General features: G+C 53.2%; 1 protein-coding gene across 2 annotated transcripts in view; it reads left to right on the top strand.

The window, feature by feature from the left end:
* TMEM104 (transmembrane protein 104) overlaps positions 1-27,194 on the top strand; it is a 63,114-nt gene that overhangs the window by 6,586 nt on the left and 29,334 nt on the right. Inside the window, exons 3-8 of one of the 2 annotated variants that reach the window (XM_004040940.5) lie at positions 2,446-2,567; positions 5,436-5,517; positions 6,844-6,940; positions 7,607-7,687; positions 11,630-11,729; positions 12,142-12,250. In XM_004040940.5, coding sequence (XP_004040988.1) covers positions 2,446-2,567; positions 5,436-5,517; positions 6,844-6,940; positions 7,607-7,687; positions 11,630-11,729; positions 12,142-12,250 — 591 coding nt within the window. The remainder of the gene's footprint in view (positions 1-2,445; positions 2,568-5,435; positions 5,518-6,843; positions 6,941-7,606; positions 7,688-11,629; positions 11,730-12,141; positions 12,251-27,194) is intronic. The other variant, XM_055389021.2, reaches the window with a different exon arrangement.

Genomic DNA, 27,194 nt, shown 5'->3' with positions numbered 1-27,194 from the left:
GCTACTCCAGAGGCTGAGGCAGGAGAATCGCTTGAATCCAGGAGGCAAGGTTGCAGTGAGCCAAGAGCACGCCACTGCACTCCAACTTGGGCAACAGAGCGAGACTCCGTCTCAAAAAATAAAAATAAAAATTGAGATTGTGACATCCAAAACTGGATGGTGAAGACTCTTAGACTCACGTGAGAGATAACTCAAGCAGGGTCCAGTGCAATCAGCTGGGTGTTCCCATCTCCAGCCTGTGTGCCAGACACCCTGAGAAATGCAGAGAGAAGTGAGACGCAGCCCACGGCCACAGTGAGCTTCATATTTAGTAACAGGGAAAAGAGAAATATGCCAATATCTAAAACCCAAGAGAGGGCATAAGAAGTGTTGTTGCCACAAGGATTCAAACGCGGGAGGCAGGACAACTTTGGGAGCCTGGGAAGGACTTTGTGGTAGAAGTTGCATTGGAATGGGCCCTGAAGGCTGGGTAGGAGTTGGAGGGGCTGGGGAGGTGGCACAAGAGGGCTTTGGTCCTGTGTCAGGTATTCAGGTACTGCAGGCAGAGCGCTTTCCTCTCCACAGGGTGGCCTCCCTTTTGTCCTGCTCTCAAATATCCAGTTAGCACCTGCTGGGAAGCCTGTCTTCTCTAACCACTGCCCAGCCCCTCCTTCTCCCAGCCAATAGCTCCAAGGCGGGAGTTGGCAATCTCTATTTCTTCATGCTTTTTTTTTTTTTTGAAACGGAGTCTCGCTCTGTTGCCCAGCCTGGAGTGCAGTGGCGCAATCTTGGCTCACTGCAACCTCCACCTCCCGGGTTCAAGCGATCCCCCTGCCTCAGCCTCCTGAGTAGCTGGGATTACAGGCACACACCACCCCCCAGCTAATTTTTGCATTTTTAGTAGAGACAGGGTTTCACCATGTTGGACAGGCTGGTCTAAAACTCCTGACCTCATGTTCCACCCACCTCAGCCTCCCAAAGTGCCAGGATTACAGGCATGAGCCACTGCATCCGTCCTCTTCATGCTTTAAAAAAAAAAAAAAAATTGACGAGTCTGGGAGAATGGGCACCAATTTGTGTGTTTCTATCACAAATTCAGCATGTGGCTATCTCAGAAAAGCTTTAAAATAGAGAAAAGTGCATCTTTCTAAGAACAGGAGTGAAAATGAGAAATGGGTAAGCATTTCCAGAGATGAGGTGTTTGTCTTTTTTAATGATCAGAAACAGGTGGTAAAGCATACGGTATGTCACCCAATTTAGCAGAGCACAGGAAGACCAGTTAGGAGTCTACTGCACCAGTCCAGGCCGGAAAGACTCATTTGAATTGTAAATAAGGATAGGAGCCAGAGTTAGCCACAAAAGAAGTTCCAGAAATAAAATCACTAGAACTGTGATCTGGAGGGGAAGGAAGGAGGATGGGGCCACTGATGGGATGTCTAGGTATAGGTGACTAGCAGGCAGCTGGACTTGAGGTCTGCAGAAAGGTTGATACTAAGAGAAATACACCAGGAAAGGAGGCGTGTGCTTGGTGGAGCCTGCCGATTGCACCAAGAAAGGAAGCAGATGATGCCAAAATAGGGGTGGGCTTCTGGCAGGGAGGATTGGCAGGGGAGGAGGCTGGGGGACTGGAGAGCATCACAGAAGGGGAGGAGCTCAGGTCAGACAGGAAATTCACGGTTGAGATCTTAGAAAGGGAATCATTGTAAACTGTGGGTTGTTTAAAACCTGAAGTCAGTGACCTGAGAAATCACCCTGAAGTTGGGTGGGCAAGCGGGGAGGGAAGAATGGGGAGTGGCCGCTAATGGAAATGGGCTTTTTGGGGGGTGATAAAATGGAATTAGCTGATGGCACTGGTCACACAACCTTGTGAATATTACTAAAACCCACTGATGTGTGTACTTTAAATGGGTGGATTTTATGGTATGTGAATTATGCCTCAACTTTTTTTAAAAAAAAACCTGAAGTTGGTATGGGGAGAGGGGTGGAGAAAGGGAAGCATGAATATCCATGTCCCAAAGGACAATGGCGAGGACCTTGAGTCACATGCTCAGTGGTCTTGGAAAAGGGGGTGTTTCTTTGAAGTCAGCATTATGCGCTCACCTTTGTGCCAGGTACCCCGCCTATGATGCCCTGTCCCCGGGAAGCCTACAGCCCGGTTGAGTAGAGCGCTAGCGTCTGTGATGCAGCTTTAGGAGGGGACGGCAGTGATGACAGCAGGAGCAGAGACTGAAACTGAACCCCAGGGCTTGAGTCATCCATGTGTTCATGTTTGGTTAACAGGCTCTGTGGTTGCAATCCTGGCTCCCTAGGCCCCAGGTGTAATTCTCCTGTCCTGCCTCCTTCCCTGTCTACAGTGTGGCCTTCTGGCCTCCACAGTGGTGCCATCACCAGGGTCGTTCCTTGGGAGCTGTTAAGGGGAGAAGTTGATTAAGTTCCGGGCTTGAATGTTGCCTCTGTCGGTTCCAGGTTGGGCTGGTGTACATGTTTAACCTCATCGTGGGTACGGGTGCACTCACCATGCCCAAGGCCTTCGCCACTGCCGGGTGGCTTGTCAGCCTCGTCCTGCTGGTGTTCCTGGGCTTCATGAGGTGAGAGGCAGCGGGGACTTCCCCACAGGGGCCAGGAGTGGAGCAGGAGGGAATCAGCCCAGGAAGCCCGAACATGAGGGCACTGAGGGGGTGGGAAGACACCTGTCTACCCCGTATCGAGCTCAGTGAGTCCTTGCCAGGGTAGTCAGAGAGGGGATAGTGGTCACAGAGGCCTCCTGGTGGCTTGTCTTTGTGGAGCGGTTGCACAGCCCTGATCAGATAAAAGCCTGGACATCCACTAGGCTTTGGAATGTTTCACGTGATGCTGGCCTATTTCTTCCCTGGCAGGTTTACCTCCCTGCTATTAAATGTATGCTTTATTAACATTACCATCAAGTTTTGCTGTCTGAGAAAATACCACCCAGCCATAGAAAAAAGATCTAACAAACATTTAAGGTGACATGGAAAATCAGTTTGGAATTTAGAATTTACTTAAGATAATTCACGAAGTAGGTGATAAACACACACCTGGGTGCACGATCAAGTGTGGCATTTGCCTGCTGTGTACCTCCCCAGGTCTTCAGGGATGCCTACTCCTTGAGCCAGGTGTGTGGGCCTCACCAGCCGGTGCTTCAGGGAGGGTGGGTTCCACCTGAGGCTCTTCTCAGGGATTCCCACACACGTAGGGACTAGTCTGAAGTTGTCAGCAAGTGCCCCAGGCCAGGAAGGGGTTTAGGACTAGGCATTTCCATTCTCTCAACCAGGTAGGAATCCACAAGCTGCAAAAAAGAGATGGGAAGGGGCACCTGGAAACACCTCCCCTGAGAGGTGACCCTGCCCCATCTGTGCACCAAGCACCCTTCTGGGTACTGAGGGGGCCTCACCACAAAGATCCCTGCCTGTGCAGACTTGACTTTATGTTGTGGGGAGAAAGACAGCGAGCAGTGAAGATAATAAATGGGTAAATTGAAGAGTGAGCTGGAAGGCAGTGAGTGCTGTGGAAAGAGGAAGGCATAACAGGGCGAGGGGACTAGGATGCCGGGTGAAGCAGGGTTAGGGAGGGCTGCATCTAAGCGAGGATCTGAAGGGGGAGGGAGTGGGTGTGGGTGGAAGGATGAGACAGAGCTTAGTAGTTGGAGCAAACTAAGACGTACAGGAAGCTGAATGGGATAGGAAAACGCCCATGGTTTTCAGTTTCTTCATGCATTTCTTTTGGGGAGTTTTGAGGGTGAATCTTGGGGCACTGTTGGTTCATTATCTACTGTGAGCCCTGGCAGCCAAGAGCTCTAGAAGTCCTTGTCCTTACATGACTCTGCTGTCCCCTTTAAAGGACCTTCAGCACAGGCAGCCATCTAATGGGAAGTGATCATTCTGGGCTCCCAGGCAGGGGGTACCACACCCCGCTTCCTGCTCAACCCATTTGTGTTTGAACGTGATCAATGAGTTGGCCTTGCGCAACCATGAAAAGTCTCTTTATGCCTTAATTAAGATTGATTTTAATTTCACGTCCAAAAAGAAGGGTAAATCCAAAGCCCTTAAAATGGTCACTTAGGCAAGATAATGAGAAACCTTTCTAGGAGGTGCTGAGGCGATTGGAATGGGGGTTTCAGAGCTGGCTGCTCCTCCAGAGTGGGAGTGAGTGTGGGTTTAACTGGTGTGGGGCCAAGTGACCCCTCTGCCTCCTGCCACCCAACGTCAGGGCGAGCAGTCAGCCCCCCAGCCCTTGTCAACACTCAGGGAGAGGCAGGGGTGAGTCTGGTGGCAGAGTTGTCCTGGCCTCAAGAAAGCAGGAGATGAATGTTCGTCCCATGCTGTGCCACGACAGAGATGGATTCATACCTCAGGTTTTATTAGCAGGAAGGCAGCCCACTTCTGTATCCTCCGTTAACAAAAGCATTCATGCATTCCAGCTGTCATCTAGGTCTCTCAAGTATCCTTTTTTTTTTTTGAGACAGAATCTCGCTCTGTCACCCAGGCTGGAGTGCAGTGGCACAATCTCGGCTCACTGCAACTTCTGCCTCCCAGATTCAAGCAATTCTCCTGCCTCAGCCTCCCAAGTAGCTGGGATTACAGGCATGTGCCACCATGCCCAGCTAATTTTTTTGTATTTTTAGTACAGACGAAGTTTTACCATATTGGCCAGGCTGGTCTTGAACTCCTGACCTTGTGATCCACCCACCTCAACCTCCCAAAGTGCTGGGTTTACAGGCATGAGCCACCGTGCCTGGCCTCAAGTTTCTTTAAGAGGAAAAGAAAAGATGATTTTTCCAATCTAGTCTGACTTCTTGGCAAGCGTCTAATGCCACCTCCCAATCTCCCTTTTGAATTGGTCCGTAGAAGTGCAAACTTATTTTAATATTAGCCAGATTATTTGGAAAGTAAAAAGTACTGCCAAAGAAAAAAGGGATGGATTCCGGAGCCAAGTACCCATTTCCAATTATCCATGCCTGCGCTCCTTTCGTGAGTGTATGTAATTGGGAGGTGACCACTCGCCTGTGTCCTTGCAAGGTTGACGTGAAAGCTGCCTGCTGTCCTTCCAGAGGCTGGGGGGCCCTTTGTGAACCAGCCTCCCCTCACTGAGAGCGTCCTCTGATGTCTGCCCCCAACAGCCCCTCCTGGGTGTGAGCACGGCTTGTCCCAGTATCACGTCTGCCCCCAGCTCCCTCTCTCCTTTGGTTATTTTCCCTCCCATCACTTAGTTCACGCCTCTCTCTCTCGTGCACCGGAAATATGTTCTCACTATAGACAGCAACATCAAAGCATGCACACCTTTTTACCAAGTAAAGCCCATCTCTAGGGAACAGCTCTCAGAAAAGAGAATGGTCTGGGCTGGTGGGTCTGGTCGGTTCTTACAATGGTGTTTTCCTTCTCTCTCTGTCTCCTCCAACCTCCTGTCCGCCTTTGGCGCTGGGCACTCGGCCCCCTCAGCTTCGTGACCACCACCTTTGTGATAGAGGCCATGGCTGCAGCCAACGCGCAGCTCCGCTGGAAGAGGATGGAGAACCTCAAGGTGTGTGTGTTGCCCTCGTCTCCGGGCCATGCCTCTGTTCCGTCAGGTACTCAACAGGCGGTTTCAGCAGCCCATTCTTTTCCTCTCAGTGCATGGCGGGCTCTGTCCACGGCACTGCTCCTGGACCCCAGTCCCAGAGCTGAAGCTTAATAGCCACCTAAAGCTTAAAGCACAAATGGAGCCTCTGCCGCTTTCCCGTCTCAGCCTCAGGCCCTCCTACCCACACCCGCACCCAGCTCAGCTGTTTGAAATCTTTGTACCCAGGAACTGTGCTGTCAGTTCTTCCCGAGTGTGTCTCTGCCACCTCTAATGGGGCAGCATAGCTGTGCTGAGAGCTTCCTAAAGATACAGATACCCTGCAGAAAGAAAGAACACAGGGGCCGGTGGGGGGGCTCACGCCTGTAATCCCAGCACTTTGGGAGGCCAAGGCGGACAGATCACTTGAAGTCAGGAGTTCAAGATCAGCCTGGCCAACATGGTGAAACCTCATCTCTACTAAAAATACAAAAATTAGCCAGGCATGATGATGTGTGCCTGTAATCCCAGCTACTCAGGAGGCTGAGGCACAAGAATTGCATGAATCGGGGAGGTGAAGGTTGCAGTGAGCTGAGATTGTGCCACTGCACTCCAGCCTGGGCAATAGACTGAGACAACATGAAGTGGCAAGCATCTCAAAAAAAAAAAAAAGAGGCCGGGCACAGTGGCTCATGCCTGCAATCCCAGCACTTTGGGAGGCCGAGGTGGGTGGATCACCTGAGGTCAGGAGTTCAAGACCAGCCTGACTAACATGGTGAAACCCCATCTCTACTAAAAATACAAAATTAGCCGGCCGTGGTGGCAAGTGCCTGTAATCTCAGCTACTCGGGAGGCTGAGGCAGGAGAATCACTTGAACCTGGGAGGCAGAGGTTGCAGTGAGTTGAGATCACACCATTGCACTCCAGCCCAGGCAACAAGAGCAAAACTTCGTCTCAAAAAAAAAAAAAAAAAAAAAAAAGGAAGCAGGTTCGCCATTGTCCCAGGGCTTTTCTGTAGAGTTCCATGCTGTTTTTTTTCCTTTCTCTCTTTCTTTTTTTTTTTTTTTTTTTTTTTGTTTTTTGAGACAGGGTCTTCGCTCTGTCACCCAGGCTGGAGTGCAGTGTTGCAATCACGGCTCACTGCAGCCTTGATATCTTGGGCTCAGGTGATCCTCCCATCTCAGCCTCCCAGGTAGCTGGGACTACAGGCACATGATACCACACCTGGCTAACATTCTGTACTTTTTTGATGTGCTCCTTTGTTTTCCCTTGTTTTCCTCCCTCCTCCTCGTCCATCCTACTGGCTCCCAGGAGGAGGAAGATGACGACTCCTCCACAGCCTCAGACAGCGATGTTCTCATCCGGGACAACTACGAGCGGGCAGAGAAGCGGCCCATCCTGTCTGTGCGTAAGTCTTGGGGTTCTCGCAGGCCCGCACTTCCCTCCGGGCCACAGGGTTCCCTTTCTTCATGGAGAGGGCCCTGGAGAGGCTCCCCGCAGATTCTGGCATTTCCTGCCCCTGGGTTCTGAGGCAGGCCCTGTGGTAGACTCAAAAGAGCACAGGGTTTCAGTCCTGGTCACAGGCCTGGCCCCTGCTGGCTTGGCCACTACTCAGATTTGCAGCTTGGTAAGTTCCTTGACCTCTGCACCTCAGTTTCCCCCCATACCCCTTCCTGTTAACTGAGATGATTAAATGCCTGGTTCCTTGCCTGGTGCACCCTGGAAGCTCGAGTAAATGTCGTTCTGTGGCGTCTCTTCTTCCTCCTGCCTTGTGCCCTCATGTTCATACATGCCCCTGCCTTGCTGTCTCCTCCCTGGTCGGCTGGGTTAGGCTCTGACGCCTGCTCTCCCTTTCACCTCAGCAGTAGCATCTCTGAATTCCCTTTAAAAAAAAAAAAAAAAAAAAAAAAAGACTGTGTTAAACCATGTCAAGCAGGAAACATTAGGAAAAGTTTTCTCGAGTTTGGACACTTGGGGATTTCATGGTTTAGATAATTCAGTGAGGTCCTCACCACCCTCTGAAACTCTCCACGTGAAGAACCACTTCCTCTTCCTTGTTCTTTTGGCTCTGCAGAGAGACGTGGATCTCCCAACCCGTTTGAAATCACAGACCGGGTGGAAATGGGACAAATGGCCTCCATGTTCTTCAATAAAGGTAGAAGTTCTTTTGGGGGTGGGGTGTGGGGAAACGGGGAGCTGGTGCTTCCCTGCAGGCCTGCACCCTTGTAATGAGGGCTCCACCCTGACAGCCAGACCATGGGGCAGAGCAGGTGGTAGAGCTGCTCCCTCAGCACCTGAGAAGCCACCTTGCTGACCTGTTTTCTTGGATTCCTCCCTGTCTGCGGGCATTAAAAACAAAGAGGCCGCTTCTCTAGCGGAAGTCAGGAACCCCAGGCAGCTACTCCAGCAAGGGTCAGGAACCCCAGGCAGCTACTCCAGCGGAGGTCAGGAACCCCAGGCAGCTACTCCAGTGAGGGTCAGAAACCCCAGGCAACTACTCCAGCGGAGGTCAGGAACCCCAGGCAGCTACTCCAGTGGAGGTCAGGAACCTGAGGCAGCTACAAAATAAGCTTTTTCCTTTTCCTGCAAAGGAAGTTGATGGAGGCCGGTTGATGGTTTTGCACCTCCTGCTTGATTGCCTCTGACCTTGCCCTCTTCTGGCCGATTCTGTCTAGAATAACACCTTCTGACAGCGATAGAATCTGCTACGCGCACGCCTGGGCGTGGCTTCCCAGTGGCCGGCAGAGGGCGCTAGGAGCCCACACCCAGGCTTGCTGAGTGAGACCGGAGCCCTGAAGTGTGCTGGTGAACCTGCTTCTTCCTGGGATCTGGCTGCAACCATAAGGGAGCCACCCAACTCTGGGGTTGAGTTGTTGGGTGTTCCAGCGACATCTTATATCTCCATGGCAAATCTGGTTCTTTTGGAAGATGAGCTATTTAAGAGTTTAGTGGGCCGGGCACGGTGACTAACTCCTGTAATCCCAGCACTCTGGGAGGCCCAGGCGGGCGGCTCACGAGGTGAGGAGATCGAGACCATCCTGGCTAACACGGTGAAACCCCGTCTCTACTAAAAATACAAAAAATTAGCCGGGCGTGGTGGCGGGCGCCTGTAGTCTCAGCTACTCGGGAGGCTGAGGCAGGAGAATGGCATGAATCCTGGAGGCGGAGCTTGCAGTGAGCCAAGATCGCGCCACTGCACTCCAGCCTGGGCTACAGAGCGAGACTCCGTCTCAAAAAAAAAAAAAGAATTTAGTGGCCAGGCATGGTGGCTTATGCCTATAATCCCAGCACTTTGGGAGGCCGAGGCAGGCGGATCACTTGAGACCAGGAGTTGGAGACCAGCCTGGCCAACATGGTGAAACCCCATCTCAAGTAAAAATATGAAAATTAGCTGGGCGTGGTGGTGCACATCTGTGGTCCCAGCTACTCCAGAGGCTGAAGCACAAGAATCACTTGAACCCGGGAGGCGGAGGTTGCAGTGAGCCGAGATCACACCACTGCACTCCAGTCTGGGCTGCAGAGTAGGACCTTGTCTCAAAAAAAAAGAAAACCAGAAAAAAGAGTTTAGTTTTTAATGCCCAGACCTGTTTATTTCCATTTCACTGAGAGTCAGTCACATTCTCAGTTCCTCCTTCCCCTTGCAACTGTCTTCGAAGATTTTCTGCCCCTTTGTCCAAGCCCCATTTCTCGAGTGGGCTGCCCTACCAGTTCTTTCTAGTCTTAAATGTGGCTGCACTTAACTTAGAGCCGGGGGGACTGTAGGAACTAGAATCTCTTTGACTGCTTTTTAGGACGTTAAGCATTTAGGCAGGGTGATGTGATTATCAGCCAAAGGCCACCCTAGGGCCTGGTTCACCCTCCCTGCTGGACCGGCCTCACAGAGGGATTTCAGAATTCAGCAAAACCAACTGGTCAGGTTCAGCCCGCATCTGTGCTTCTCCTTTGTTCCATTTCCATCCCTCCCATCTCACCAGCCTGAGCAAGCATAAGCGTTTCCTCCTGGCAGCAACGCAAAGTCCCCTTCCAAATGCAAGCTTTAAAATAAAGTGCACATTGGAAGGAAGACGCATGCTTTTAAACCTCCTTTCTCATTTTCATGTTGTGCAGTCTGCCCTGATTTAAGAATTCTAGCAAACAGCAGAATTCTTAAATTGCCTTTAATTGCCCCCCACTACAGACTAGACTCTTAATTTGCCCAAATCTAATGGAAAATAAAGACATTGTCTGAGACCAGCCTCACACTTAAAGGGAGTCTCCTCTACCCCGGAGTTTCTCAAGCTCAGTCCTGTTGATGTTTGGGCTGGGGAATTCCTCCTTGTGGGCCTGTTCCGTGCGTGGTAGGGTGCTGAGCAGCATCCCTAGCCTCTGCCTGCTAGTTGCCAGTAGCACCTCCTACTTATGACAGTCAAAACTGTCCTCAGACATTGTCACATGTTCCCAGCAGGGTCTGGGAGGCAAAATCACCCCAGCTGAAAACCTCCGCTGTGCTCCATTCCTGATTCACAGACTGCCAGATTGTCATCTTCACCCTTGGTGGGGCTGCCTCCTCTATAGGAGGCTCCCTTAGGGTCCCAGCTCATTTCTTATAATCAGAAATGCGGGCCTAGCCATTGATGTCTTCTCAGGAAGTTCATTGATCCCTTATTTTGTGTCTAGTAATGAAGTTTATTGACCAGGGAGGGCCAATGGCAGTTTATAAACAGAGCTGATGCCAGAGTCCATTGGCAGGTGGAGGAAAGGCTGGGAGTGGGGCGGGGGACAATGCGTCCCCTCAGAGCAGAAAACAAGCTGGAATGCAGGCTGTACCTGGAGCCTGGGCCTGAGTGACAGGCCAACCCCAGAGGCCACTAAGCTTGGACGTCAGGCTATCTCTGACATGTTAGGGAAGGACATGCCATATTCAAAAAGTGGGTGCCGAGGCCTCTTGGGTCCCCTTGAGGATCACGTTTTCTTAGTCTTTTCCCACCAGGCTCCTAGGAACAAAGCTGACCTCACATGGCCCAGGAGTAACATGTCCTAGGCTTTCCGTTGGGTACCCTGCAGGCTCTTCTGAGCCACCAGGATTAAAAGGGAACTGTCACTTCATTTTTCTTTATGTTCTCAGAGAAGCCAGCAGCTTGAGACCAGTGACATCAAAAACGTGAGCCTCAGTCTGAGCAAGGGTGGAGACTGGTTGTCTGAGCAGTAACCCTTAGGTCATAGGGCCCTGCCACTCTTTTCAGAGCCCTTGCACCTGGCCTTTCTAGCTGGAATCATTTATGGAAGATGGCCCAGGTGGAATTCTTCTCACCCTCATGGGTTTGGAGACGTTCATGGACTTACCGGGGTCCTGAAACAAGTCTGATGGAATTAGGACTAGAGCCCTGTGTTCCCAACTTCTCGTTCAGCCTCCTGCTGGAGTGAGAGGGGACAAATGTCGCCTCTGCAGCGGGAGTGTCAGTATCACACACCATCCAGAGTCAGCATTGTCCCTTGGGAGTGCTTCCCGTAAGAAGGAAAGGGGGCCTGTCTTGAGCACCATCTCCCCAGCATACCAGGCCACCGTGTGCTTGGGATCAGTAAGATTCAGAATGAGACAGTTGGCCTTTGGAAATCCAGGGCTTTTTACCCTTTGGATCCCAGCTTCAGAGAGCTGGGCTATTTTCCGTCAACTTCTCTTTGCTTCAACTCTTTAGTAGCAATCTCTTGTCTTAGAGCCTGGTGTTGCCTGACACCAGAGGGGGCCCCAGCCCAGACGCACCTGGGGTTCAGGCTCCTGACTCGGGGCATCTCTCCTCCCTCCTCCCTCCCCAGCCATGCCAAGCCTCACACTCACCGTGCACCTGTCTGGCTTCAAAATCTCTCTGATCCTCCCAGCCTCGTTGAGTCCTCTCAGGTGAAAGTCATGAGCCGATCTGTCTCTTGTCAGCATCACAGTGTAGCCAGCCAGAAAAAGAAATAGGACTTTGGGGTCATTTTCCCACTTTTTGTAGAAAGTAAACAGCTCAGAGAACTGAAAGCTATGGGAGAGGTAGAGATTTAGTCAAAAAGAAGAAGAAAAAAAAAACATGCAGACATCTCTTTGTGGCTCCCTGACTGATGGCTGTGTTCCTTTCAGTGGGGGTCAACTTGTTCTATTTCTGCATCATCGTTTACCTGTATGGAGACCTCGCTATCTATGCTGCTGCCGTGCCCTTCTCCCTCATGCAGGTGACCTGGTGAGTACCCTCCTGACCCCCAGGTTGGCAGTAGCCAAAGGGGCTTCCTCAGCAAGTCAGGGCAGAGTGTCCAGGGGAGAAGCACCATGCCAAGTGAGTTCATTGCATCTAGGGAATGCAGATGCCCAGGCCCTTTTCTGCACAGACCACAGCCAGCCATGCTGTCTGTCCTTAGCTCATGTCACTGTCCCCTTCCCTGCCCCACTAGGTTCCCACCAAGGGCTCCTGAGTCATTAGGAATTGGTGCTGCAGGAACAAGGAGGGTGCATCCTCAGAGATGCATCCCACAAAGTGGTTTGTGAAAAGTCTGATTGTTGGCGCTCAGGCAGCTGTGCAGGGAGTGGCTTCTGTCTCCCCCAGCCCAGCCAGGCGGCCTCGCTGAGCCTGGGCCTGCTGTCATTCTCTTTATCAGCAGCGCCACTGGCAATGACTCCTGCGGTGTGGAAGCAGACACCAAATACAATGACACTGACCGGTGCTGGGGGCCCCTGCGCCGAGTGGACGCCTACCGCATCTACTTGGTGAGTGTCTGTGCCTCTGTGCTGCCTGCGCCAGCCCAGCCTGCGCAGCTGAGGGCATTTGAAATGCCTTTACTTCCAGGTAGAATCCTTTCCCCAGAGAGGAGGGTCTACGCTTCTCCACACTCTGGCTAAGCACTGGGGCCTTGGCCCCAGGCAGAAATGGATCGTGTCACTAAGAGTCTAGCCCCCAAGGTTCCTGGCAGCAGGCCTCAAAGTCAAGCGTGGTTTGGAGTAGGCACTCAGGTCATAGCCAGATTCAGGACCGTGACTGTTGTAAACTTAGCTCAGATTCTAGGGCCAACCTCAGCAGAGTTCTCCAAGAGTGCCACGTCTCATTTTTTCCGAAACTTTCCATATTTTGACCTTACTCCTGGCCAGCCCAAGAGCATATGGTTCGATGCTGGGTCTGGCCATAAGCATCCTCTCCAGATAGGGAAGGGTCAGCCCAGCTCTCTTCCTATCTTCCCTCCTCTCATCCTCCCAGTGGACAAGAGAAGATGATGAATCTCCAGGCTCGTTTTTGATTGCTTTGTGCCGTTGGTGGGGGGCAGGGAGCTGAATAATACGCCAGACAGGTCCTGGATAATAAGATACAAAATCAGAGACAGTTATTTATCTTTGCCTATTTTGGGGGCAGGACTCAGAAATGTTTTTCTTTAACTGTTGCAGTATCTGTTAATATTCTCTGCTCCCTCTTGGTCCTCCTCAGCCCTGACATAAATTTAGGTGTGCTAGGTGACACACAGTTTGACACGTGGCCACTTGGCTGATTTGGAGCAGGGAGGCAGGGACCAAGAGAGAGCCAGGCTTTTCAGGGAGCTGGCCTCCCGGCTTCATTATCCCTATCTGAGGAAAGGTTTCCACAGGCCCTGCAGGCTATTTGGGGCTGGATTTCTTAACCCCAAGGGGCCACTGAATGGCTTTTCTTGCCCTCCTAGTCCCACTCTGCAGCCGTGCTGTAGGAGCCCTGTGGCCTGGGCCGTGGAGAGGTTGGTTTTCCTCTCTGCCTCTCTGGAGCAGTCAGCTGATGGTCGGTGTGTCTTCTCCTGCACGTTCATCTGTGGCTAGCAGTTTAGTAGGCTGCATCCCTGATTCCTCTGTTGCAGGTCTGGTGGGAATTTGGTAGCGGGTTAATTGTCTGGCACCCTTCTCCACCTCCCCCAGCCTTGGGGCGGGAAAAGGTACCAGCATGGCAGCCGGAGGGGTGAGCCCAGGCACTAGCAGCACAGCTGAGGCTCGTTAGCCTCTTAGCACTCAACAAACCATGATGGACAAAATTAGCAGAGGTATTAGTAAGGGAAAGGGCCCATCTGGATCTCTAGCAGGGTAGATGGGCAGAAGGAGGGGATGGAGGACAGGATTTGAGCGGCTCGTACAGACATGGTGGCATGTTCAGGGCAGAGCAGCCACAGCAGAGCCAGTCTGGTGGGTCTTTGCTGGGGAGGCTGCTGGAATCTAAAGACCCTGCCAGGCACACTCCCCACCCACCAGCAAAACGGATACCGAGCGCTGGGAATATTGGCTGCTGCCATTTGCCTGATAAAATATTTAGAAGCGTTATTCTTGCCTTGTTAAATGGTTCCCTCACTTATTCCTATAAACCTTCCACATGATGGAAGCCTCCCTCCCTGGATCTCAATAACTCTCTGACCGAACAGAAGGAACCCTTCAGGAAAGCAGACGGGCATTAATTACTGCCTTCATCTCCCAGATATTGCACTTATAACTCATAGAGCTAATTGTCATCAGAGCCTGCAAAAGACACGAAAACAGGAAGCAGAGGCTGCAGAACAGGAGTGGAGACCCTGGCTGCCCACGAGAGCCTTTTCTTTCTGGGCCAGTGACAGTATCCTTCCCCCATAGCCCAGTCCCCTGCTGGGGGCTTCTGTTTGCTCAGAGGCTTTTGGTTTGCATGGGCTCTTCTACCCAGTTTGGAGAAATCAAGGCAGATGGGCCTTGGCGTTGTCTCAGAAGTCACTTCACAGTTTTGCATGTGGCTCCCAGGGTGTGAGGTTCTGCAGAACAGTAGCCTGCTGTTCCCTTGACCCCAGACCCTGGTGCTTTCATTGCTCTGCAGCCCCTTCCCCTCCCTCGGTGAGTTGGAAGGGGCAGAGTGACTGGAGGAAGGGGGGTTGGCAAAGATGTGGGTTTCCTCCCTCAGTCCTGAGCTCTTCTGCAAGTGATGATGGCATCTTCCCCTCCCAAGTCTGGCCTGCAGGTCTTATCCCTGTGCGTCTTTGTAAAGGTCAGGAGAGCTAGATTCCATCAAGTGGCCCCTTGGGCCCCAGAGGAGGAGGGCTGTCCTTCCCCGCTGCCCCCTGGTCATTCTGTTTCAGAAGATTGTCCATCCCTTCTAGGGATGCCACGCTGCCTCTCACCACCAGCTGTTTCTGATTTTGCTGCCAGCCAGATTTCACTCAAAGTGTTCAGCAAGGCAGCGAGCAGGTCGGAGGAGAATTGAAAGCACCTCCCTACCCTGCACACAGATCTTGTTTGTCTCAGGTAGATGGTGCCCCTACCCAGGCTGCATTTTTAAAAGGGCCTGCTAATAATCTCTTCTTCATTGCCATTCTGCAACAGTAGTTCTGGGGGACAGAGATACAGACTTTTATATTGTGGTCTAACTTTCAGAAAGTCATCTGGAAGCGATTTCTTCTGTGTCTTCCCAGGAATGCTCCTGAGACATACACACACAGTGAGAATCCTTGCTACAGTAACTGTCTCCAGGGCTGGCCTGTGTGTAGCATCATGATTACTTACAAAAAGGGAGATGCTTCTACCAGCAGCTCCCAGTGGCCTCCCAAAGCCCTTGACCTTCACCAGTGGAAAATTCCAACCCCACTCCTTGTGCCTGACGACCCTTGTCCATATCCTATGCTTCCCGGCGTGGCTGATATGAGTCACTTTCCCCCTCTCCTTCCCTGGAGGAGCCACAGAGCAGGGTGCTGGGGGGCGGAGGTCCCCTGAGTCACTTGCTGCTTCAGTGGGCTCTCTGGGGTGTCCCAGCAGGCCACTGCAGCTGGAGCCAGCGGTGACCTCAGCCCTGTTATTAGGGCCCGTGGAGATTATCATCAGGATCTGCTATCAGCTGACCTTGGATTCTCAGGCCCCCCACCCACCCATCCCTCCTGCTCTTTTGAAAAATCAAATGGGAATGTGTGAGATGCTCCAGCTCTTTCAAACGGGTAACCTTGCCTCCAGGCTAGGGAACATCTCAGGATTCTTTCTGCAGTTTCTCCGGCTTTGGTGGGCAACACAGTCAGAAGTTGGCATTTCATTCCTTCCTCTACAGCATGAAGGAGCCAGGGACCCCTGGTGAGGTGATAGGATTGCGTATGAACCAGTTCTGTTTGGGACTCAGACTGTCCCAAGTGTCTGGGATGCAGGCGTGTGTCACTCTCCCCTGGGATCAAGGGCACTGCCCAGCGCCTTTGTTGCACTTCCTTATTCCTGCATCACCTCCCAGCCAATATTCCTGTCCCCTGTCTGGACCCATCCCTCCTCCTAGAGAGAGTCAGAGGGAAGCAGTGTCAGAGCGGACAGTGGGGACTCCCAAGTGCTGAAAGCCTCTGAAAGCCTCTCACCACTAGGAAAAGCAAGCGGCATCCACCGCTCACAGGTGGACAGATGCTGCTGGGTCGCAGGTGGCCCGGTAGGCCCTGGCCGAACAGAGCCGGGAACGCAGATGGCAGAGTGGAGCTTATCCTGGCTGGAGACCCGGCCGCAAACTGCCCTGTTGAGCAGGGGGCCCTTCGTGGGCTGCCCTGGGACAGGACAAGGTCACCCTGGCCTGGTCTCCTGCCTTGAACACAGGAGCTGTGAGATCCATCTCAGGGGCACAGGTGACTCAGGAGAGGGATACAGCCTGCAAGTGCCTGGCCAGTGCCCTGCCACCCCTTGTGACAGAGAGAGTCTTCCCAAGCTCCCTCCGGACACCCCCTTGAAGAAGTGGAGGGCCAGGGGGATTTCTGTCTGCTGGCCTCTCTTCCTAGAGAGCTGGGTCAGTCTCAGATTCAGGCTCAGGTTGACACCGGAAGGGTCAAGGGTCCTTCCAGCCCTGTTTGCGACAGCCCTGTTTTTTCTCGCTCTGCCAGGATTCCATCTTGGCCTCCCTCTCACATGGCAACACTGGCCTTTGTCCATTTGCAACACTTAAAATGGTGTGCAGTCCCCATTTCAAAACCAAATGCTTTCCTCCTAAAATAGTACCACTCAAGGAGAAAATATCCTTTTCGTGAGGGTGCAGAGGGAGTGATGTGCCCACCTGGCAGTGCCACGCGTGCCGTGAGTGCCCCGCCCTCCCACGGTTTACCTTGCATCGGTGTAGCACATACCAGTGACTTTTGACTCCCAGCCACACAGTAAAGTACACAGCGTCATCCCATTTCACAGCAGGGAAAACTGACTGAGAGACAGGGGCTTCCTGGGATCCCGGAGCTGAAGCAGACAGACAACAGCTCAGCTCTTTGGCCTCTCAGCTCTGTCCTGCCCTGGTGACACAGGCTTGCTCCACTTGCCCAAGACTCAGTTCCATAGGCCCTGCCTTGGGGGTGGCCCCCACTGCCATGTGCAGGCCGGGGCATGGAGCACCTCTTCTCAGCCCTGGAAGCCTGACATTTTCAGGCGGGTGGGGTGACCCAGCTGAGCATGTTCCCTGGTGAGTGAGCGCCTTTGCACGTCTGCCCATCATTGTCACCGACTTGATTGATGCCCTGTCTGCCCTGGTGCCCCTCACTCCTAGATAGCAAGGCCAGCTTTTCCTGGGCACTCAAGTAGTGTTAGAATTAAGTGCCTCTTCCCAAGGACACTTCCTTCCCCTGCCATGGTCTCTGTTCTTCTAGCGTCAGCCACTGTACCCTGGGGCTGTGGCATCTGTTAATAAGTGGGTCAACGCTGCCTTCACTTGAATATTTATTCTTGCCAGTGCTGGGGCAGGAGGTGGCTTAGAGGCCTTCAGGACCAGTGAGGAAGGAAAATTAGTGAAGCAACAAGTTTGAGGAGCAGCGGTGACTTCACTGGACTTGGAGACTCTGGGGACACTGTGCCGCCTGCCTCCCAGGCACCACTCCTGTTGCTTTCAACATCAGTGGTGCCCCCAGGGCACAACTCCAGTAGAACACAGTGAACACTGCCCCCGAGTTTGTGCAGCGTCAAGCCCGGGATTGGAGTGAAGCGCAGTCAAACAGGAAAGGTGGCCCGGGGAGGGCCTGGCAAGAAAGTGGACAGGATAAGCGAGCTGTCTCTGTGGAGGAGTCTAGTGGGTTGGCCCATCTAGAAACGGAATGCAGGACCCTCAGCCCAGAAAGCAGACAGCCTGTCAAGAGTGTCCCTTCCTGGGCAACATCCACCCTCTCATGTGGTTCACGTGAGTTAGGACTCAGCCTCACACCAAACCAAGACGAGTCAGGAGGAGACTCCAGGACGCCTGGAGGGGGAAGGGTGTTGCTTCCAGGGTCGGGGACATCCAAGTGCCTCCTTTATAGGATGGCGACCATGTAGGAGCTCACTGGGGTGACCCGGGAAGCCCATCTTCTTTCCTTTTCTTCTCCCTCCCAACGCACCTCTTGTCAGTTCCTCCTCATTCAGTTCTAGAGACTCTAGAAAGGTCGGGTTTGTTTTGCCTGTCACCTTTTCCTCCCCTCTCGCCTATGGAGAGATGCCCCTCACACCTGGTGGCACCGCAGGTGCGCTGCGTGCGGTCGTTCTAACCCATGCCCACCACCACCAGGAGCTGGACTCGGTGAGGCTTCGAGGTGTCTTCAGCCAGCTTTGGTGTGGGGTTGCGAGCCCCTGAGATGCATGTCCCGGGTCCTGTTTGTCCCACGTATGCTGAGCCTTTGAGGTGTCTTCAGCCAGCTTTGGTGTGGGGTTGTGAGCCCCTGAGATGCGTGTGCCAGGTCCTGTTTGTCCCACATATGCTGAGCCTTTGAGGTGTCTTCAGCCAGCTTTGGTGTGGGGTTGTGAGCCCCTGAGATGCGTGTGCCAGGTCCTGTTTGTCCCACACATGCTGAGCCTTCTGCAGTCATCCCGTGAGACTGGGTGTCAAGGAAGAATGTGTTTCTTCCCCGCACCCCAAAAATGTGCGTGCCCGTACCCGCCACCCAAGCAGAGCTGGGAGTCTAACCTGGGTGAACTCTAACTTCAGGCAGCGACCGTGCTCAGGCTGAAATGGTGACCTCAAAGGATTAGCTTGTCTCTTTCTTTTTCAAGGAAATCAATAATACAGGGACAGGCCTGTGTTGTTCTTGCTTGCTTGCGTTTTTTCCTGAGGAGCTGTCTATATATCTTAGACCAGGAATGGCTTCTTGTCCTTCCATGTGCTTTCCATCCCCCTACCCCAGCCCTCCCTAAATGAAATTCAGGTTGCCTGTCACTCACTCCCACACTGCAGCTTGTCTCTCTAGCTCCTAGCCAGGGACAGCGTGAACCCGCACCACCCTACCCATTCCTCCACCACTTCTGCTCCTGTCTGAGCGTGGCCCCTGTCCCTCCTTTCTTCCCCGAGTTGCTCCAGCCTGTCCCTTCACCTTGCTGAGGACACCTGGGTGACGCCTCCCTGAGTCACCCTGTGACTGCCTCCTGCACCCTCATCCCCAGTGCCCATGCTTTCTCCTCCTGCTCAGGGAGAGGCTTGCTGTTTTTGTTTTTAATGTCACTCTCAGGGATGTGGGTTCGGTTGACTGGCATTATGCCCACCATCCATCACGCCCCACGACCTACGACCTGTCCCCACCTTGGCCAATACCTATGCGCCAGTTGAGAGGATGATGCCTAGTCCCCCGTGCCACCACCTCCATGGTCTCAGTACAGGTGCCAGACTGGGGGACTCAGGGTCACAAAGCAGCAGGCAGTGGCTTCTTCTCCCTACCACTCCCTTACCCAGCTCGGAAGCTGCTCATGGGCCTCTGTCGAGGTCCTGAGGGGTGACAGGGTCTTATGTTCTTGCTTCTGAGCTGGTGACCGACATAGCCCCCTTCACAGCATGACAGTTGGGTGTCTCTGGCCCTGGTAGAATGTGCAGGTTGGGTATCCCTTCCCCAAAATATTTGGGACCAGAAGCGTTTCTGATTTCAGATTTTCTTCAGATTTTTAGAATATCTGCATTATACTCACAGTAGAGCATCTTAAATTCAAAAATCCGAAATATTCCAATGAGCATTTCCTTTGAGGATCGTGTCAGTGCTCAAAAAGTTTCAGATTTTGGAGCATTTCCGATGTTGGATTTTTGGATTTGGGGTGCTTAGCCTAAACCATATTTCTTTACCCCATCTCCATTGTCTGTAAAATAATGAGTATAGCCTTGCAAAGACTACCTACCCGCAGCAAGCCAGGTTTACTTCTGGGCACGTGAGGAAAACGGCAGTGTAACTTACCTGGTTGCTCATCCCTCACCCCACCCCCATTCACCAATTCACCCAGGAAGTGAATGGAGATTGGAAATGATCTGTTGCCATGACCCTGACCCACACGCACCCAGCATTCTTAACTCCTAGGAACCCCATTATATGAAAATCCCAAGGTATGAAATAAATTGGGAGGGTAGTCACTTGTTACAAAGTGATTGCTTACTTTACAGAAGGATTTGCTTCAGATTTCTCTTAAGTACTCAGTTTCCCTAGTGTATTTAAAATGTTTTCTGTGAAAATTAAGCATTTATAAAAGAACTTCGGGAGCCCTTCTCTTTGTAAAGGGAGATATCCGTGTATTCATATGCAAAGGTGCAGAACCCCAAAGCCCGGTTGATGTTGCTGGAGAAACAGGCAGACAGGGCTTGGGGTGGACATCATAGGCAGCCCACCTGAAAGCAGTAACCAGCGATTCCCCTTCCCCTCTCCCCATCCACATCCCTGAGCTGGGAGAGCTCCGGAGCTTGATAAGTATATACCCGAGCCCCACACCTGTGCACAGGCCAATTTGGTTGGGAAGCTTCCAGGTAGGGCTCAGTGGGGGAGTATCCATCCCTGCTGGGGACCTTCTGCGCTGAGCTTTTTCAGGACTGTTTCTTTGCAGGTCTCATCCTGATCCCAGTCAGACCCTGAGCCCGAGGCTTAAGCCCTCCTTGTTTGTGAGTGGTGCAGTCAGGGATAAAAACCCGGTGTGCCTCACTTCCCAAGCCACCTGGGCTGATCCTGGCCACTGACCTGTGCGTGCACATGCATTTCCAGTCATTCCCCTCAAGAAGCTGAGCCCCGGGCAGACTCCCAAAGCTCAACAGCCCAGTCCATCCCACACTGTGCACCCGGCTGCTTCCAGAACTCCCATTTTTGGGCAAAGAACTAAAAATAGTTTTTATTATATCTGTTAAGAGTACATCCCAGTTGTTGATTTCAGATCTCTCCCTGCCACGTTTTTTATTTTGTATTTTTTTCTTCATTTCACAAAATAAACGTGTCAAAAAACTCCATAGTCTGTGGAATCTAGCAACCTCCCAGTAGTTTGAGAGTAACATGGAATGTTCTTCAATATTTTGTGCTAACTAAAATGAAAACTGTACATGCCAAACTGTTTGTCTTCTGCTCCGTGTCTGGCTGCTCCTTTTATCCTGTAGATATTTGTGGTGGCCCTGCCAAGTTTTGTGAGGCTGTGCTATTCCCTGAATGATGCTTGCTCTGTTACAGGGTGTGTATCATAAGCAGAGCCTGATGTCTTTCTAAATAGCGCACCAGGGCCCTAGCAGTAATTGTTTAATTAAATAAAGCACTCACTCAAAAGTAATAGCCGTGATCCTCCGTGTGGCCAGTGTCCCAGCCAGCGGTGCTGGCCCTGCACACTGGCTCAAAAGCAGCACCTGTGTGCAGAGAAGAAATAGCTGAGTGTGCGCTGTGCAGTGCACCCTGGCCCTGAGGAGAGGAGCCACAGAACCCCAGAGGGTTTACAGCCAGCAGAGGTGCGAGGGACTCGGCTATGACGGCCCTTACACAGAGCTGAACGATTAGGGTGCACATTAATGATGATATCGGATGAATTAGCATAAGCCCGGATGTCTTGTGGATTCGCTGACAGTGGACCAAGGAACATTTTCATAAGCCTCAGGCACAAAAGGAGGCGCTGGGGGTGTGGCAGCAGATACCCCATGTGAGTGTGACTCTAGAAGGGTCTTGAGCCACCGCAGGGCATGCGTAGTTTGGCAATGGCAAGAACTTCCTTCAACCATGGATTGAGACATTTTCTGAACACCTTGATGGGAAGAGAATGCAGGGACTGGTATTGGGTGTTGGGCACTGGCTGAGGCCGGGAGGCCCCTGCGGTCTGTGATGTCCAAGCAGTTCTGGCGCCTGCTCCCACACTACTGCAGGGAGGCTGTGCTTCACCTGAGAGGCAGGTGAACAGTCTCTGGGAACACTTCTCAGCTGGTCCCCTTCCCCTGGATCAGGAAAGTGTTTCTCAAGATCTGGTTGCCTGACCACTGGCACAAGAATGCCTTCGGGCTCTTAATAAAAATGTAGATGCTTGGGTCCTGTACCAGGCCTGATGCAGTATATTCGAAGGCCACAGGGCCCAGAAATCTGCATTTTCAACCAGTTCTGAGGAGAATTCTGTGTGCTTTTCCCTTTGAGAAATCCTGCTGGCGCAGACCTCTCGAGGTAGTAAAAGGTCTCCCGGGGAGAGGCCCACTCTGGTCTTCCTTCAGGAACTGCTTCCCACAGCACCATGGTGGAGGCAGCTGTCAAGGGCTTCCCGTGCCTGCCTCTTGCAGGGAAAGGAGAGGGGCTGGGCCACCCACAGGTGCTGCCACATCCCGGAGTCCACACCTAAGGCACTGCCAGAGAGAAGAGGGGCTGTGCGTGCCCACTGGCTGGAGGCTGCTTTGTCACTTGCGGCTGACAGGTACCTCCCATGTCCCTAGCGGGTGGTGCTCTAGGCTTCCCCTGTAGCTTCCTCTGAAGCTGCTGGTTGGGGGCTCTAGACCCCACAGCGTGCCAGCTCCCCGGAGAGGACATCTCACTCTGACCCCCGACTAGGGAGGAAGCTGGGGGTTTGCTGATGTCACTTCTCAAACCTGCTTCAACAGAGCTCATTAATCAGCCAGCTTGATATGCCATCTCCCCTCCGTCCCGCCTCCAAGGTTACTCAGTTCCCGGTCTATTTCAAGGCCAGACGTCAGCAGAAAAGGGGTGGAGCCAGCTGGGCCTGTGCAGCCCTCTCTGCAGGGCACCCGTGTTCTGGGCACCTGACTTCCTTCCCTCCCTTGCTTCCTCCAGCTCCTGCTGGAGCGTTCCCACTGCCATTGCTCTTCCTGCGCCGAGAGCATGGACCGAGGAAGGGAAGATGCCGAGAGCATCTCAAGTGATCACCTGGCACCTCTCCTTGAGTGACGCACAAGCTCCGGGCAACAGAGGGCAACGGCACTGCCTCCTCCTGTTCCCAGGGCAGGGCGGGGGATTGACAGCAAGACTCTGGGCACCAAAAGCCATCAGATGCCAGCTGGTTACTGGAGACGCAAGCGGCCTTATGGGTTCCGAGGCCCATGGGCACACACATCGCCACCAGTGAATGTTCCGAGCAGTTCAATTCCTGGCAGAATCAGGTGGTTGGAGGTGTGGGTGTTTTTTCCCAAGGGAGCTGAGGGGGTAGATTGATGGCTCAGAGGGTCCCCCATCCTCTGTCACTTGCGGCACAGCCCACCTGTTCCTCTCACGCTCTCTTGTTCTTAGGACCTGTGAGGATCAAGTTGACCCCTAGCCTGGCCCCAACAGTGGTAGCCCAGCCCCCAGCAGTTATGTGGCCAAGCAAGACATGCCCCAGCCTTTTCACTGGTATAAGATAGTGGTATACTGTGACCCAGGCTAACCCAGACCCAGCCTCTCCAGGCACAGCCATCGGGGAGAATAATGCCGTGCACCCATCCCCTCCCTCCTCCTTGACATCCAGCATAAATACTAAAAGAGCTGTTTTTGTAGAGAGATCTCAAAAACTAAAACATGAGAGCCAGTAAGCCACGCCTGTAGTGCCCAGAGGAGTTTTGGTCCTTGCGTCTGTTAACTCGGCCGAGGAGAGCCGGGAAGAGAGGTTATCATGCTCTTCAGAGCTGCCAAACCCTCTAGAAGAGCCCTGCCTTTCCTCACAGTCCCCATTTTCTTCCTGTCGTGGGGAAGAAAGGCTTCTCTAGAGCCTGCCCTAGAAAGTGGGCATCCCTCGCTCTGTCTCCCATCAGGTTCCCTGGGAGGGCCTAGGATGGCCTTTTCCCTCCTCTGTCCCGATAGGATGGGAATGAAATTCCCTGATCTCCCCCTACCCCTGTCTATACTCCTAGTTCAAAGGATCAAAGTCCCTTTTAAAAACCTCATCATGTTAGGAGTGTCCCGCCCCAGGGCTCCATGACGAGGGACAGCCTGTCACAGCCCCCTCCCTGGTGTGCAGACCCAGCGCCTCACAGCAGAACTACCCCAGGGTCATGAAGGTTTTCTGTGTCAACCCTGATTTTAGGGCAGTCTGATTGCCATCTCCCTGCTTAAAACCCCACAGAAGCTCCTCTCCAGAAAGCAAAGTCTAAACTCCCTCACGTGGCATGGTCTGCCCCAGTCTCCTGGAGCCTTCTCTCTCCCCCAGACACCCCCCCACCCCCCCTGCCAGTGTCATCCCCAGACGTCGAGTGCTGTCACAGCCTGGCCCACCACGTGCCTGTGCCTTGCTTTGGAGTCAGAGGAGCGTTCCCCTAGTCCACACTGAGCTCAGGACCCCTCTTCCCCCACCCCCTGCCATGGCATTAATTGGGCTTTTATGATTATTCCGTTCCTTGACCTCATTGTGAGCTCCTCCAGGGCACGGGCTGCGTCTCGTTCACCTTTCCGTCTAGAGCCAGCATGGCCCATCGCAGCATGGTTGCTCCCTGAAGGTTGCAATGAGGGAAACTGCTTACAGGGGGACGCCACTGCTGGGCCTGTGGCGGGGCTTTGGCACACAACCCTGGGCCTTAGCCTGCTGATGGCCAGAGCCCACCACAGCTAGTGGCTGCTGCTTCTTCGAGACAGACTCCATGCACAGCCAGCCCCTCCTTTCCCAGTGGGCGGGTCATCCTCTGGTCCTCGCTGCCAGGACAAGCTTCCCCTCCGCAAGTGCCAGAGCACTTCTGTCTTTGGGGGGCAGAAGTAGAAGGGAGCAGCTGGAATCCGTCCACTGCCGTGAAGTCACAGACAGCTCGTCACCCGTCTCTTTCTCCAGCACCACCAATTTGCATCTGAAATTCGGACAGTGACGGATTAGAGTAGGCGCCAGCTCCACAGACAGGTCTGTTCCTCACGTCCCACAACTTTGCGCACACATGCCCTCTGCCCCACCCCAGCTCCTCACGTAACATCCGTAAAGCTCTCCTAGGTCAAGGTCAGAACCCATGGTCTTTTCACCTGGATGTGCAGGTGCTAGATTCCGTGGTCCCCCGTCAGGCTTGTGAAGAGCCGGGCTGTCCTCTATAAACCCTGATGGCTCATAATCATTAGGCAAATGACTGTGTGGGTTTTCCACAGTATTTATCTTCCCCTTCCCCCTAAACCACAAGGGTTGCAGCTCTGGCATCAAATACTTGGAACTCTGCCCACCATCGGGTACCATCTGGCTTTTCAGCCGAGAAAGAGCCCACACAGGCAGGCAGCTTGTCCTCCAATGAGAGGCCAGGCCAAGGCCACTGGGCCAGCCCAGTCCTGCTCTGAAGGCGCCAGCCTTGAGGGGGCCACAGAGTGGATGGCAGAGGAGACAGCCTTTCCATCAGGGTGTAAGCAAAGGAGACAGTGGAGTGCTCTAAAGAGGGACTGGGCTTTGACTGAAGATGACCTGTTTCGAATCCCTGCCACATCTAAGCAGTGTGAGGTTTGGGACAAATGAATCCCTCTCACCCTGTTTTCTACCAAGTGGAGACAGTCACCAAGGTGCAGGTGTCTACAGGGAGGAGCTCTCCTCGGAAGATGCCATCCTGCCTGGGCACTCTGGTCATGCCTGGCAGTGCCAGTCCACTTGCTGGTTCTGAGCCTCGCCTTCCCTGCCCCAGGGCAGAGCCTTCTCTGGAATGACAGACATCAGTCTCAGGTGTCTCAGGAAGCTTGGAGAGCTTGGGAAGGGCTCCAGGTAGAGAAGGGTGTCATGTTCAGGGGCTGAGCTCTTGCCACCAGCATCCCCTCAGTGTGAGCTTAATACCAGCTCCCAGCTAGAAGCTTGGAGACAACAGGCGGGGTATTACCAGGTGTGTGGACTCATCCTGGTTCCAAAGGTGGGTGGAGTTCGCTGCCTGGGGGCCACAGCATGTGTTCTGGGCAAACACAGGCTCCCTCCTGCAGCGGCCACAGTGCATGGACAGTTTTCTGGCAGGTCAGAGCCAGGCTGCCCATCCGGTGCTGCAGGAGCCCCCAGTGGGTCATGGCACTAGGCTCCCTCCCAGGTGGCACCTTCCCCCAGTGCCTCCCATGCACGGGCTCCTATGAGCCGCACTCTGCCTGATAGGAAGTTTCTGATGTTCCTTTTTCACCATCAAGGGGTTAGGGAGAAGATGCTCATTTTGTTGCCTCCCAGAGCTCCGGTAAAGATAGGTTACAAACCTCAGGTCCCTAACTAAGAAATTGAGCATGTCATTTACGTAGGGGTACGGGGTGTTCAGAGGAGGTGGTTCAGAAAAGGAAGTTATGTGGGTTTTTCTTGGCTCTGTTTCCACTTGCCTTGAAAAGGGGGGAGCAGAGGTTTGAGGAAGGGACCTGGGGAGGTTTTCGGCTGTCAAACATTCAAAGACAGCCCTTCAGCCAGTGTTTGGGGAGTAACAGCAAACCCAAGAACTGCCTTCCAGACGCCTCTGGTTGTCTCCTCACTGACAGGGCTGAGCCTCAGAGCAGCCTCCCCCAGGCTCCTCAGGAGTCGTGAGCGGTGCCACAGTGGCTCTGGACTGTCCCTCCCGTGCTGTCCAGCTCTCCCAGTCTTTCTCGGAGCCCACACAGGGGAGTCCAGGCAGCTCTCGTCCCATGCAGCCTGCGTCACAGCTGCCATGGGATGGCCAGACTCCTGGAGCGGGTGCTGCTTCGGTTCTGTGCGGGAAGCTCTCACGCAGCCCCTTCATGCCACCTCTTTCCCAGCCACAGGCTAACATTGCATCCTGGGAGGTGGTGTTCTGGACCTGCAATAGCTCAGGCAGGCGGTGGACCAGGGCTGCTTGAGAGCCCTGGCCCCCCAGGTCCAAGGGGGCAACGTTGCATAAAAGAGAGGATCCATCCACCTTTCCCCTGGTTTCTTTCTCCCTGAAATCATTCTTCCAGGTTCCCCAGCATCAGAGTCAAATAACATTTTCACAAGTATCTGAGCAGAGGTAGCGCAGGTGCCCCACTGTTGGCCAGTCTGTACCTGTACCGAGAATGTGCCCAGAGTTCATCTTTATCTCTGCTAGCTGGGCGGAGGGACGGGTCTTTCCTCCTGACCAGCCCCTGGTTGCTGAGCTCCTGCTGCGAGGATTTGGTTTCTTTCCTCTGCTTTCTAGCTTGGTGGCCGCTTTGGAACACGCTGCTGGGACCTTCACTTTTGGCTCATGATTGCCTCTGCCTGGAGGCTCAGTGTCCTCCCGTCTTTGAGAAGAGCTGTAGATCTTCCGTCTCTCCACTCACGCATTCAGAACGAGGCTGCCAGCTTGGCGTGAGCAGCCATGGTTTTTTACTGAAGATCATGGTGACCTAGTGACAAGGTGCATAGAGCTGGCCTCTAATGCACAAGGGGCACCCACTTCTTTAGAGTCATCTAGGCATCAACCATCAGTTCTGTCTTCGGTCATCACCTGAATCTTTCAAACTTGGAGTCTATTCAGTAGGCATCTCCCAAGGACCTTCTAGTTGAGGGGTTTGGGAAGATCGGGGGAGCCAAGGACAATGGGCCATGGTAACTTCTTCAAAAAGTGTGTTATGGCAGGTGTTCGGCTAACACTAATCACTGCTGCAGAGAGGGACGTGCACTGAGGGAGGCAGCCAGCCTCCGCCTGTCC

This window comes from Gorilla gorilla, chromosome 4 (assembly GCF_029281585.2).
Source record: "Gorilla gorilla gorilla isolate KB3781 chromosome 4, NHGRI_mGorGor1-v2.1_pri, whole genome shotgun sequence".
NCBI classification, from domain to species: Eukaryota; Metazoa; Chordata; class Mammalia; order Primates; family Hominidae; genus Gorilla; species Gorilla gorilla.
Note: the sequence above shows the minus strand (reverse complement) of the source record. Positions and strands in the feature narration are given on the sequence as shown.